General features: G+C 39.9%; 1 protein-coding gene across 2 annotated transcripts in view; it reads right to left on the bottom strand.

Moving 5' to 3' along the window:
- The window catches only part of LOC124159271 (solute carrier family 52, riboflavin transporter, member 3-B-like), an 81,308-nt gene that overhangs the window by 8,940 nt on the left and 57,259 nt on the right, over positions 1-15,109 (bottom strand). For both annotated transcript variants that reach the window (XM_046534969.1, XM_046534968.1), the window contains 2 exons: positions 8,366-8,841; positions 4,041-4,328 (listed from right to left, as the gene is read on the bottom strand). In XM_046534969.1, coding sequence (XP_046390925.1) covers positions 4,041-4,328; positions 8,366-8,841 — 764 coding nt within the window. The remainder of the gene's footprint in view (positions 1-4,040; positions 4,329-8,365; positions 8,842-15,109) is intronic.

Raw genomic sequence — 15,109 nt, 5'->3', positions numbered from 1 at the left:
ATCTCCATGTATATTCCCAAAGCTCCGTCTCTTCATCGACCAAATGTCGAGAAACTTTTCATTTTCCTCTCCACCTATTTCACTTTATTCCGTATCTCGATCACCCACAGACTCCTTTCATCTATCGTCTCCATAATTTATCTTGATGCTACAGTGATCGAGGCACCACTCATATAGTTTATTCACTTCTTCCCTTCGCACTTTCTAACGAAATACTCGACATCAATTCGCTTCTTTAAAACTCCTCTTTCATTGTTTTAATTCCTCCTTTCATTGCTTATAATTATGATTGATATCCTCTAACTTACTCTCTATTTAACCCAGGAGAGGGCGCGTGGCGAAATGTAATATTAGAAGGCACGTGGGGTGTCACCGACACCCCAAAGAAAATATTTTTTTCTCTTTCCTTGGAATGATATAATTATGTTGTGTTCTTTTTTAAATAGGCCAACAGAATTAAATTGATACTAATAATTATTCTTAGTAAATAAAGAAGAACTATGGGGTGATATACTGCCCGCCTGCCCTTTGGGTCAATATGCAGTTCCATCTCCCAATTATGCCCTCTCCTTTGACTCCTACTTAAATATTTTTTCGAACAGAATTTCAATATTTTTCTCCTCACCAGACACTCATCTGTGTTAATTTTGGATCACACGATCGTTTTTTCCGTCCCACAGAATGATAGCTTTAGCGATAGGCTTTCAGGGATCAAAAGAGTGATCGGTCGACCCATTATTTTTTTAATCACACGGTCATTCCCACAGTACTTTTTTCTATCGATAATTCCGTCAATTTCCGTATTTACAACTGTCATTCAATTCATTGCCAAACGTGGCGTTACAATCGCTGTTAGCGACCGTGCGTTTTGATTAGGTGAAGGAAGGTGCCAGCGATGGTTTCAGCGACGGAGAAAACGAGCGTGCCGAGTGATGGAAAAAGAGATGGGATTTGCATTGCTACAGCCATCGGGAAAAATGATCGTGTGAAATGATCATTTTTGCCGTCATTGGAGCGATCGCTGGAGCTGTCCCTGGGAAGGGATGGAACAAATGATCGTGTGATTCAGGCTTTAGTGAATTGTATCCTTCGTTTGCCGTCTTACTACGGTAGACGTAATCACGGCATGAAAATAAAGGAAATAGACTGCAAAACAGGGAGATTTAAAATGTTATTGTTTCCTCGTACTATTAAGGATAGCAACGGTGTGTTTATTAACAGAATTAATGGCGTCTCTCGCTAGGTCGACTCATTGCACGTTTTTATTTTTTCCATTGTTCAAATCTTGAATGGATTTGATATAGCTATTACTAACCGTTGGGAATTTTTGCCTTTTCACGAATGTGCGCGTGTTTTTTGTTATAATGTGCAATATTTTAAGACCGTGTGGTGTGCATGTGGCGGTCCTCTTTCATGCTGCATGTTGGTGATTGATCACGCCCTGCCGTACACCCTTGGGGTGGCTCGCAGGGTATTATGTAGAGGTAGATGTTCATATCCTTAGCATTATCCTAGTTTTTGGTCTGACCCCAACTAGTTGTCTTATGTGCTTGGCCTGTGTCCAGCAAGCGAGCGCGTATTTGATAAGGCTAGGGTGAGTGCCGCTTAACCTTGGTAGTGGCTTGCACGGTACCTCATAGACAGGACCGGATCCAGAATATTTTTCTGGGGGGGATACAAGGGTCTGACAGGCAAATGATATACTTATACTGGAGATTAAAAACAAGATACAATAATAACTGTGGGAAAATTCTCTTTATTTTAACATTAAAGTTTTTAATACGAAATTAAATTATTGAGGCCCCGTAATACACAAAACGAACGTAACGTTAACCGTATAAAACATTTTTTCTATAATTTAAGCGTCTGGTGGGGAGGACACGTGCCCCCTTTTACCTCCTTAAATCCGCCTATACTCATAGATGTAGATATAGCTAAAGGAAAATATGGAGTCATAAAATGAAGAAAGAAGTTATGTCTCTTCAGCAACAGATGATGAGCGACCGTAATTTAAAAAATATATTTTTACCCGGAGAAGTTCCTTAAGTGAGGAAAACTCTTTCTTTGAGAAAGTACTCTACCTCCTTGAGAAGAATTATTCATGTCATCACTTTTGCTTTGGCAAAACCATTATATTCTCTACTATTTAATTATCACCATCATCATCGCCGGTCAACAATCCTAATATTGGTTTGACGCAGCTCTCCACTCAATTCTATTATCAGGTAATCTTTTAACACCTAAGTATGTATTCTCTTTCACATCCTTCTTTACCTTTTCCATATATTTTTTCGGTGTCTTCCTTCACCGTTCTTCCAATCCACTAGTCCCTTGACGATTGTCTTCATAGGACCATCACGTCTCAAGATATGGCCTGTAAGATTGTTCCGTGTTCTTATCAACGTTTTAATGAGGCTTCTCTTCTCTACTACTTTTCTTAAGACTTTCTCATTATTTACCCGGTCGATCAATTTGATCCCCGTCATTCTTCTGCTTCACTATTTAAATTTCCAGCTGTAAGCAGATCTTTCCTTTGGTGGAATACTCTCTTCGCCTTAGCTATTCTGATAATTTCTTTCTTGCTTCTCCCATCGCTATTTATCCTGCTCCTCAATGAACTGAATTCATACACCTCGACCAGTTTTTTTTTCTCCTATTTTTATATTAGTCTAAACTTCTTCTCTTCTGCTGCATACTAATAACTTGGTTTTCTTAGAGCTTATTTTCAGCTTACATCTACCAATTCCCCTAACCATATTTACCAGAATCTTTCTCAAACCCCTCTCAGTCTCTGCTATGACAGGTATGCCATCCGCAAGTAATAGCGTGATAATTTTTTCAATCGAGTTATTTTCTTTGATTTCGTCAATGGTTAAAGATATGATAAATTGTTTTCTTACTTCCTGAGAAGAGTAGGAGAGATGAGAAGCCTCATGAAAACCATAATAAGAAGACGGAAAAGCCTCATAGGCCCAGGGACGCCGACTTGCAAAAAATATTGGGGGGGGCCAAACCGGGATCTTGCCCCGGGAAATTTTATTAGTGGTGAGTTTTAAGTTTTTTCAAAGCATTTTAGAAGAGTCATATGATCGACATTAGAACCCTGATAACTCGAATATCGATATCTGAACACTCCGGGGAAAATCAACAAGCCTGGCACATTTTTTCCTCACACCTATAACGAATTTTTGAGGGGGCTCAGGCCCCCTCAGAGCAGTGGCGGATACAGAAAAAACTCAAGGGGGGGGCGCAACATATCTTGAGTTGTCTATACTTTTATCGTAATAAAAGATGATCAAGTCACAGGCAAAGTATATGAAAATGTATAGTGATTATAAACATGTAAAAGACAATGCCATCTTATGATATAAAAAAGTTACAATTGTGGTTTTGCAATGTTCGGCAATACAGGCGGACCCGCAAGGGGGGGGGGGCGCGCCCCTTGCGCCCCCCATCTGTATCCGCCACTGCCTCAGAGGGAAATGCATGGAGTCGGCGCCACTGTTAATAGGCCACATCTTCACATGGCCTGATGAAGACAATCGTCGAGGGACAAGTGGATGGCATGAATGGAAAAGGAAGACCTCGAATAAAATATATGGAAGAGGTAAAGTAGGATGTGAAAAATATTCACGTACACGAACAGATAAATATATAAGTTTGAAAAGATTAGCTGACGGGAGAACTGAGTGGAGAGCTGCGTCAAACCAATCTTAGTATTAAACTTGATTGTTTCTGGCTTTACTTTGTGAAAATCCATTCTTAATAATAAAACGTTATTGTACTTTTCCACACGATTTAATTAATACGACCGGTTTCGTCGCAGAGGCGACATCATCAGGTACAGAATCCGTTATAACGGTTACACGATACTATGGTACGATGATATGGTACGATTATAACGGATTCTGTACCTGATGATGTCGCCTCTGCGACGAAACCGGTCGTATTAATTAAATCGTGTGGAAAAGTACAATAACGTTTTATTATTAAAAATCTTAGTATTGTTGACCAATGATGATGATGAGTTTTATACTCACGTGAAAATCATGGCGAAGGAGTGCGTGAGCGAGAAGGACTTTCGGATGGGCGTGAAGAAGACCACGAGGCACGTGGCAGGGTTGGCCATGGCGGAGAGCGTGGCCGAGAGGTGGTAGGCGGAAGTGCCGTAGGGCGCGCAGGAGTACGTCTGGATGCCGGGGAGGGCGCCGTTGGCCAGAAGGCAGGCCCAGAAAGCGATCGCCAGCAGGAGTGCCAACTGCGTGGTGCTCAGAGAAGGGATGTCTTCCTCGTTGGGTGGCCCCTCGTTGTACGATCTCACCTCTGACCTAAGAAAAGGAAGGGAAATGCATATATATAAGTGGTTAGGGTTAAAGAAATCCATTATTTTTTCTGTAGATAGCTATAGCGATTAGTGATCGATATCTCGTAAAGTCGATAGTGTCGATCAAATTATTTCAGATTAATAATCGTTTTCAAGGCGATATTTCACTCTAAATGAATTATTTGCTATGTTTCGTTTTGTTCATTCAGTTACGAGTTAATGGGTGTTAAAAATTGGAAGTCAACAATAAGAAAATTCGGTACATTTTTTCTTTGATGAAGACGAAAATGCAAGTTAGGCGGCTGAAATTGAGAATAGGGTTTATGGTCCCTTTACTTTAATAGCTTTGTTACATGCAATTTTGGTTTCGTCGATTCCATATTACATAAATAAATCATTCAGTAAGGACTCGTGATTTCAGTTCTATTCTACCCCTAGTGAGTGAATATAGGGAATATCATATGAGGAATACTAAGGCTAGAGGCCTGAGGTGAGGGTGTGGCTCACCCCATATTAACCCACGGACGTCTGAGTATGTATATCAAACATTCTGGGTAGTTAGCTCTTTCCATCCCCCCTCGGTCTTCGATGACTTCGAGGTGCTCAAAGGATTCTCCTGAGATTGGAACCAGGGACATTTCAACCCAAAGGGTCCCCTCAGTTCTATTGCGAAAGCAGTAGTTGTTTACGGATTTTCATTCAGTTTCCATTTGTTCACTAATAATCGTTTTAGTGTTTTTACTTTCTAGCACTGGGCTGCGCAATAAGTCATCTAGAGTTCTTATTCAAGTATAGACGATGGAAAATCCATTTTCTGTGGCTGTTACGGCGGGAAAGTTAGTACCTATGGGCAATCATTTTTAAGAATTATATGAACATAATTAGTCTCTCAGCTCCGATTCAGTACTTGACTCCTGCTATACTGAAAAGGGTTTATGGAGTTAAGTTTAAGGTTTTATGTGGAGTTAAGTGTAACTCTCCATCACAAGGCCTCAAGGTCTCATCACATGAGGCAATACCAAGGCTAGAGGCCTGGCACACACTAGACTATTACTAGCAAAAATCCACCCCTCACCTTCAGAGGTTTCTATGCATTGAGATGGGCAGTTAAAGTGCGTTCAAGAAACGATGGCTGAAGGTCTAGACATATCATGGTATTCAAGTTTCACTTAATCCTTGATGGACACAATAATTACGATGAAAAAATGCGTGTGACGGGCCGCTGAGAGACATCAAATGTGACGGAGGAGAGTGAGAAAATTACATGGCAGAGGCCATCAAAAGTAAAAGGGAAAAAACAGGTTTGATGTGGGTAGAATTGATGTGAATACCATGGTTAGCCTCAGAGTGAGATGGAGGTGATGGATGAAATACTTTAATAAAAAAGTGGCATTAAATGCTCTTACAATGTATCAGTGTGAAAGAAAAAAACTGTCCATTATATAGTGATATTAACTCATTGCATTCCTTCGTATGCTTTCATACAGATAAATGATCAATTGTATGAGACTGTGATGTAGACGCCAGTCGTTTTATGGTCTTAATCGGGACGTAGAGTGAAAGAAGCGCTGGCAGTAACGGCTCTCTTGACCCGGTTGGAAATCTAGAGAGAACTTAATTAGTAATTTACCCCGAGAAAACACCATTTACTTCATCATAAGGTTTTAAAGTAAATATCTAGGTTGCATATATGCGAATGGAGTGATTTCTCGCTAAAAATGAATTGCTCTACAAGTCACTAAATGGTCACTGACCCTTGAAAGCTAAATACACATTACAGCTAGTTTCAGTGCAGTTTTAGTGTTTTTTAACTCTGCTTTATCATGTATTAATTTTCTCAACTCAAGTGTTTAGCATTTCCTCATTCTTAAATACTACTTAAATTAACTGCATGACATACAGTTGTTATAATGGGCGTGACGTGTATTGGGTAAAATGACCTTGCTCGGAAGGTTAAGGTGTATAGCCACGTATAGGATACAGTTAAAGGATACTCTTTAAAGTGTTGGAGCGAGCTACCTTCCGAAGTGCAGCAAACATTTCGGTAAATGGGAACGCATCGCAACTGAGGACCTATTTCCAGAACGTTGCTCAAGTCTTGATTCCGACTCAAACTTGATTCGGTTGCCTTTTTGGTATTACGAGACCTCAACGAGACTAATTGAAACTGATTCGCCAGCCGCCAACATGTCCACCGCTATCACCTCACATTTTTTTAAATTAAATATTTCTCGTAAAAATACTTACAATTGTCATATTGTACTCCATCAGTACCAATTGGTTTTTGATGAGCGGGAGACAATGAATAAAATCATTCAAGATAAACCCACCATTCTCTTGATTTTACCACGCTTAATCTATCTCAACTGATTTGATTTGCAGGTATTTTCTAAAATACAAACACCACTTCAATTGCAACTTAAGTCTGAGATCTGAATCATCAAGATAGATTGATGACTCGAGATGGAGTAATCCGAATTATCCGTAAAGCGACTCCGTTTATCCAAATTATTCGGTAAATGTGGGTACATGAACATTAAAATGTAACAAAGGGACTACATGAGGATTAAAATGGATTTTATTCTGGTATCTGTTACTTTTGCTTCAGTTATGACAAATGATAATGTTGTAAGCTATAATGTGCAATTTTGAGTGTAAATTAAATATTTTACATAATTTTCTCAGCGTCCTCGCATGGGAACGTCTGTTTATAACTTCAGAAGCGATAAGAAAGATGATGAAAGAGGACACACTTTCAGTATTAGTTCAATGAAATTGAAATGGAGATGAAAATGGGTTTCTTGTCTTTAAAAAATATATATATTCATATTTTCAGGTCATTATTGGTAAATTATCACCGATTCATGACCCGTTTCAACGGCTTTTTGTCTCATTTAACCGGAGAAAACTCAAGTTAATTCTTCAATTGAGTTTTATTAATGGAGAAATATCCTAAATAAGCAGCTGGCTCCTATATCATGAGGCCGTAATAACAGGAATCTGTTTTAGTAGCAATATCCAGAGTCGGGACTCTTAACTTTATCTGTGTATATGCACGGCGCTAAATTTCTTGCCGAGTTCGTTCAAATTTAACCATGCTTATGCTGTGGATGGTATTAAAATAAAGACAACACACGAAGTGAAGTACCTAGGAGTTACTATAACTGCGTACCTATCGTGGGGAACACACATAATGAATATTTGTAGCAGAACCCTGAGGAAGCTAGTATTCGTGAAGCGTATTGTGGGAAGATTTTCGGGTAAAAAGTATAAGAGAGGTGCTATTTCCCACTCGTCCGACCACACCTTGAATATGCAGCGAGTACATGGGATCCTGTGTAGAAATACTTAATCCGTGAACTGAATAAAATACAGAGGAAAGCTGCCCTACTCGTAAAAAAAAAACTTCTCCGGGGTTACGGAAAGTGTTACGCAGATTTTACGCGAATTAGGCCTGGTGCCGCTAAAGCCTTACAGGCTCCGCGCAAGAGTTAGATTGCTTGAGCAATTGAGAATGGATATATTTAAGAGCGACTAGGAGAACATCATCTTAGGGCCCCACTACATTTCCAGATCCGACAGAAGCGATAAATTAAAGAGAGATATTCAGCCGAACAGATGGATATGGGATTTGTTTTTCCTCCGAAGCATAAAGGGCTTTAACAAATGCTGGTCGTAATCTTGTTTTAGCATTTGCTTTTCATACGATGGGGTCAGAAGCCAAGGGTTGCAAAAGATTTTTTTCTAAACAGAATTAGGTACAGAAATAAGGTGAAGAAAACAAAGAAGATCGGCTAGATATTTAGCTGTGAATTTAATTTTCCGCTCGACGTCGAGCCTTACTCTTATCCCATGTCCACCGAGTATTTTGTGCATTTCTTTTATCAATTTCTGTACCTAACTCTGTATGGAAAGAAAATCACTTGTATCCCTTGGCTTCTCGCCCATTCAAATGTAAACGGCTGGTGTTCTAACATCCCCTGCCATACACCTTTTTATGCGGCTTGCGGGGTATGCATGTATATGTAATCCTGGCCTCACCTGAAGTCGTCCTCCTCCATCTTCTCCCTGGGGAGACCCATCTGGTGCGCTCCACGACCTCTCCGTTCCAAAAGAAGGAACCCGAACACGCTGCACATCATGAGCGCGAAGAGGCAGAGGAAGTACACCTTTGGTGAGAAGTTCGGAGGCAGGGGGGGTAGAGGGGTGCCGTCGGGGGCGCACTGGGGGTCGCCGCCCGCGCCCTGGGCCAGAGCGATGATCCCGGGCAGGAGGCCTCCGATGCCCTCGCCGGTGAAGTAGGCGGCCAAGGCACGTGGCCTGAAGGAAGCCATGAATGGGATGAACAGCACGGACGAGGTGCAGCCGACCAGGGCGAAGACGAAGGTCAGGATGAGGGTGGGCCAGGAGCGACCCCCCACGGGTTTATCCCACGTGAAGGCCAATGCCAGGGACGCCGCCGCACCCATCAGCAGGATCACGTAAACGACGGCCGTCCTGGATGTCACCGCCCGGGACTGTATTAGAAAAAAAGTTTTAATAAAACTGTATAGGTAAACTACTATTAAAAATAAGGTGGGTAGCCCAACACTAGAAAAATAAAAACTAGTCTATTCGATAAGGAGTTATCTCACTGCAAAAATACATGTAACAACTAAAAAAAATGGTGTCACTCAGTTTTCTTGTAAATACAATAATCAAACAAAATATACAACAATCTACTTTCTTAAAAAAATAATTATTAATAAAACTACAGAGATAAGGGGCTAAATGGGACTTAGCGCGTATTACCTATGATTATAGATTTTCTTGTTTTTTTTCAGCGCTTAATTTCGGCCGGAACGCTTATGAACGGCGTGGGGAAAATTGAATACTATAGTTTCATATTTACTATTAGTAATAATGATTTTTGATTTTAATAAAAAGTGTCAAAATGTCATCGTTTTTCATAATTGGTAAAACATGATTCCTCATTGTACCTTATATAACAAGTTTTAAAAATCGGAAGTTTTAAGGGGAAGGGGGGCGCTTATATTTGAAAATCTTGTGTGGATGAAATTGTGGGCATGCTTTTCGGTACCTAAGATTGTAGAAATAAAGCACAGTTTTATTTTCTAATTCGATGATAACTTATGTTCCCGCTTGAAGACGCTACCTAAAGATGTAAATGAATAAGAAGGCTTCAATTGAAATCGAACACAAATCATTTTTTATAGGATGTATTATCTTAAAAAAAACATCACATTAAGAAATATTGTTCCCGAGTAGATAAATAAAATCGTTTGGTCGCCAACCGACGGGGACAAAACATCAGCGATAGAGAAGGGAAATATGTGACAACACAACTGAAACTACAAATATTAAGACCACCCGCAATTGAAGATGTGTTGAAATAAATGATTCGCAAGTAATTAAAAAAGTAATGTCAATTCAACGACACTGATTGTGAGCTAAATTAACGTAGTATGTTTTCAGTCATGAAATACGCAATCATAATAAACATGCAATCAGTCCAATTAAATAAATTCTTCACCGTTTCCATCAAAAGAATTAGCAATACGAGCATTGAAATTAAAAATCACATAAAATATTCATTAAACCATGCATATATTTTTCATGTTTGATGATTAAAACCAAACTAACACATTTTCCTTGCGTATCAGGTTCAGAAAGGATTCTCGGGTTCTCCACAGGGTAATTGGCTGCATGTCTTCCGACGTTTCGAAGAAGACTTGTTCTTCATCCTAATGCGATCTTCTGAATCGATGTCATCTAGAGGATCCCCCGAGGATGAAGAACCAGTCGTTTTTTAGACGTCGCAAGAAATGCAGGTAATTACCCGGAGAAGAAACCGAGAGTTCTACTTAAGACTGGATGGCGATATTTGGTGGAACTTGGTGACAGGAAACGAAATGAAAGATACACTGAGTTGTGCGTGCCACAAAAGTTTGATTGACCGACCCAGGTTTCGACATGTACATTGTACCTTTCAAAGGTTTTTAAAATGACAGTGTAAACAAAAACATAAACCTTTGCAAGGTTTTGAAAATGGCTTATTGTACATGCCGAAACCTGGGTCGGTCAATTAAATTTTGTGGAACATACAACTCGGTGTATCTTTTATTTTGTTTCCGAGAGTTCTCTCTGAACGAGAGTTAGTTCGTTGGAAAAGGGTTTATGTGCTATAAAAAGTGATGGACTGATTACAAAAAAATAGTAATGAGCTGGACCACAGCCTCTTTATGTAGAATAATATCGATTTCAAGCAGAAATTGCTCTCTTGTCATTGTCAGTATATATAAACAGAGGGCTCATGGTCGTATCGGAGAGGAACGTTGAAATACCCATTTTCAATATTAATACCGAACATCGGGGGATCGCAACCCGTTGGATAGAGAGCTTGACTACTGATCGAGGGAGGGGGTTGTTCAAATCCCGGGTAAACCCTTCGGATATCCCCAAACAAAATTCTCGGAACACGAGATGTCCCAGGGAAAGAATTTGACTCCATACCCTGAAGTGTGAAATTCATAAACCTGTGGCTGTCAGGGTGAGCCCTACCTACCTATCCAAACCAACCTTCGAGTTGAATCACTGAGTGAGTGATCTAACATCGAAAATGCTAAAATAATAAATATTTATAAAAATTTTGTTTTACTATCGTGATACATATCGCCCCTCGTGATTATTAAAGAAAAATTTGCTATCGAAATTAATAGCATTTATCTATACTCCATAGTCGGAATTAGCCATCAGAAAATTCCCACACACGACAAGGTCAGCGGGAGAGGAGTAAAGCATGGCTTGGGATTTTTTTCTAATCAGCTCTCATCGGAAGCGCAGAAACCGAAAATCGCTTTTTGTTGGGCTACTCCACTTGGACTGTGCCACAAGGACTCCCACCCTTTATTCATGTGTCTCTTTCTCAGAAGGAAGGATTCAGCGGGGATACAACTTGATTGCACCAGGGACAGCGGGAAGATAAATGTCTGTTTAGTTATGGATTGCAAAATATTGTAGGGTCAATAATGATACTGTAAGGATTTAGTTCCCAAATTTTACTTAAGACCGGAAAAGCGAACTGAATAACGCGACGCCGATTGACAGGATGGCTTCGTTCCTGGCTTTTTGAAAGATGTTATTTACGATAAAGTAAATGACATCACAGCTGCTCAACTTTCATATTCCATGTTTTTACCCAGATATTCGAATAGCAAATAATGTGGTATGTGAACGCTTTGAGCTCTCTATGGCTGGATATATTGTTATAAACATTTCAGTTCGATCCGGAAATACATCAGCAAGCGTCAGCCAGGATGGAAAATTCGAGTTACATTTAAATCGTTCCTCTCACACAGAAAGCAATCCTACATATTTAATGCTTATATTGAAGCACATTGTTCTATACGTAATACTTAAAATTGAGGTTATAACTTTCTGACACAAAGGACTAATAAAAATCAGTGATTTCATATTAACTTACATGAGCTATATTATGGTTTTGGTCCCGATAATATTCTTTAAACTCCTTAGCTATAAACACCAAGGATGAAGTTCGCCATAAAAACTATTTGACTTCGGCGGGATTCTTAGCTATGTTCGATTTTAAATTGAATGGCCTGATTTTAAAGGCGGCAATAATAGTGTGACCCAATTGAGCGTTCGCGATAGGCTGAGAATGAAACAAGCTGTAAATATGTGACTCAGTGAGCGGCGGCCCTCTGCCTATATGCCACTGCGATGCGAAATGAATTCCAGACCTCGACCTTCGGTATTATGCATGTGAGACAAGGACGCATAAAATGATCGGATTTGCGTAAGATCATATAATTTCGTTATTTAAAGTGGTTTCTCCCTATCACTATGCAATCGCGAAGTCACGCAAATCTGAGACTCTAATTCTGGGTCAAAGTGAAGGCTAGAAAAGGGTGTCAGCTGGGAAATACGTCTAAATGCTTGCTTTTCAGTCGCTGCTCAAATTATTCTGTATTAAAATCAAGTATGGGGGACTTAATTCAGGCCCGTGCCGCACCCCTCCTTAGGGCGGTGGACGTCCATGGGCAGAGGGCGCAAGCACTATGCATGGAGAAGACTACCGGAATGATCCAGAATGAATTATATTAATTTTAATTGTTGTATTGTTTACTCGAGACGGTGTTAATTATGCTGTTGAATGAGACACCTTTGAAATCAAGTTAACTGCTCAATGTTGGTATTCTGACTGCAAAATTTCTCAGTTTCAGAGCAGGTGGGCGCCAAAGATTTCCAGGCTCGGGGACGCACCGGGATAATTTCCGGTGTCCCGGCGGCCCAGCACGGGCCTGACTTAATTCAAGAATAGATTATATCAATATTGGAATCTCCACCATGGCGTGACACTCTGAGGGGTGTAAAATTAGGATTAAGGGTAATTAAACACGAGGGCGGTATTTTTTTTCAACCTCCGGTCGCTCAGCAAAAAAAACTGTACAAGTGACAGGCGGGTACGGAGCTGATAGGGCAACTGCGTGGCCTCCGCACCACACATTCAAGTCATTTCTGATCGTAAGTTGTTAGTTTAAGGTTAGTATCAATCACATTAACTACACCGCCTCAATTCATTCTCCCGCCAAGGGTGCACTGCGGAGCGACAGCCAGGAAACTCGCCGAATGGCTTCAGCATTGACATTTCTTGAACTTTATGCCGATAAAAGAGAAGTTTTTGCACTGTGGCTAGAGTTTGAAACGGTGTGAAACATTACGTCCATTTCCACTCAAAACAAAAAGAGGAGACATGATGACTACCGATAATCTCAGCGCTGATGCAGCCCAACCGCTCCTTGAACAATTTTAATGAGACATTTTCGATCACCCGCCGTGCAATGCCGACCCAGTGCCGTGTGACTTTCAACTTTACGCTGCAATGAAGATGTGGCTAGGAGGGAAGTGTTGTCAAACGGACGATGACCTTCAGTACAAAGGCAAAATTCATTGGAGGCCATTGGCGGCAACATCCTTGGAGGAAGGTATAGTGAAGCTTGTCCACAGGCACGAACAATGCCTCAATCGCCGAGGCGTTTATGTCGCCATGGCGATATACCACAAGTGTCCTCGATACTTAGCAATGAAATAATTTTTAACCAATCGCTTCGTCTTCTATTTATGACCCACCAGAGGCAATAATAAGGATGAGAAATAAGTGCGTTTTAACTTTTTAAGTGCGATTTTTCCAGCATGAATTTGTACACTTGTGCAACAGGTGATGGATTTTATCTGTATACCACGTCAAAAAATGGGAATAAAAAGTATTTCATTCGATATGCGATTAGCTCCAGAGTAAATTCAGTCGATAATCGTGGAAAACCGCATGTGGAGATGCTGGTGTTGTTAAAAACAAACCCATCAATCAGTCAGTTATCCCGATATTTCTTTATATTTTTTTCGATTTTCAGATTTTTTAGATTTTCGATATTTTTTCATATAGTCATTTCAGCGACACAATTTAGCCGTTCTATAAGTTTTCTTTTAAACGAAAACGATACTTTTTGAATAGTTGTATTAATCACATATTACTTATTAATAAATTAGTTACCAAATGAACGTGACCGGATTTTCGGAAGTGGTGGGGGCAGATTCCCCCAAAAAATAAACGAGGAACTAATCTGTGACTAAGAATGCAAGCGATGCCCTTCCATGATAGGTTATCTGAATAAGCGACGGAGAGCATCACATATTGTGGAAATTTACTTATATACTCGGTGGTTTCAGGGCCAACCGTTAGGAAAAAAGGATTTTTTAAACGGAACTTTAAAGTATATCATTAGTTACAATTGGAAACAGTGTATTTCGTGAATACATTTCCTTTTTATACACGATTGATTTGCGATCGTAGTGGGCGTGGCTTTACGCATCGATTCGGGACCCATAGCCACTTATGGTAACCATTGTTCAGTCAGTTTTCTGTTTGACGAGTTCGTTTGTGGCTGTACAATTGATACAGTTTGAATTTTCGTGTAGTTTTTGTCCCATTGTGATCAATGTCAGCTTTATTTTTTTCCTTCTTTTGGTAAGGTCCAAGGTCCTTTAGTCGGTTTAACGACATTTTTCGATAAGTCGAAAATTTCGCTAAAATTTGTTTTTTTTTCATGAGAGCATCCCCTTGCCTGACAATTTTCAGTCTGACGAAATAAGGCGACATCGCTTATGTGTATATTTAGTATTTTATGTGTGAGGATACCCAATGCTTTCTTCAAAAATATAAAACGTTGAGTAATTACAGAAATGAGGCAACGGACATCAGTCTGTTTTCTTTCCAAAACTGCGATTTTACCGGAATATCTAGTTCTCCATAAACGCTTTAAACACAGTATCCTATTGCACTAAGAATGAAGGGATATTTAGTAAATGAATTGTAGTGACGAATATTTTGGGAATCTTAATTCTTTAGTTTTCATTCATCCGAGTGCCCCTCAATGAATATTTGATGAATTTGGTGATTTGAATGAATGACTCTTGATTATTGCTGTGACGGCGAAAATTTAGGATGTAGGTTTGTAGGAAAATATACTCCTTTAAGCATAAGATTTGGTCATAATTTTCCAGTTCATGTGTCAACAGCAATTTTAACGAGATGATAAAATACATATCCGGTGCACGTGAAGGTCTCTTCCTCTTTGTATTTCCTTTGGCCTTTCTACCGACCTTTGATGAAAATTTCCGATGGGAATAACGAGGAATTGAGGGAAAGCGTTATAAGTAATGCTATTGCTATTAATCGGCATTCGTTTCCGACTATAATGCCTTACT

This window comes from Ischnura elegans, chromosome 5, assembly GCF_921293095.1.
Source record: "Ischnura elegans chromosome 5, ioIscEleg1.1, whole genome shotgun sequence".
Lineage (NCBI taxonomy): Eukaryota > Metazoa > Arthropoda > Insecta > Odonata > Coenagrionidae > Ischnura > Ischnura elegans.
The sequence above is the reverse complement of the archived record's forward strand: the minus strand, read 5'-3'. Positions and strand labels throughout refer to the sequence as shown.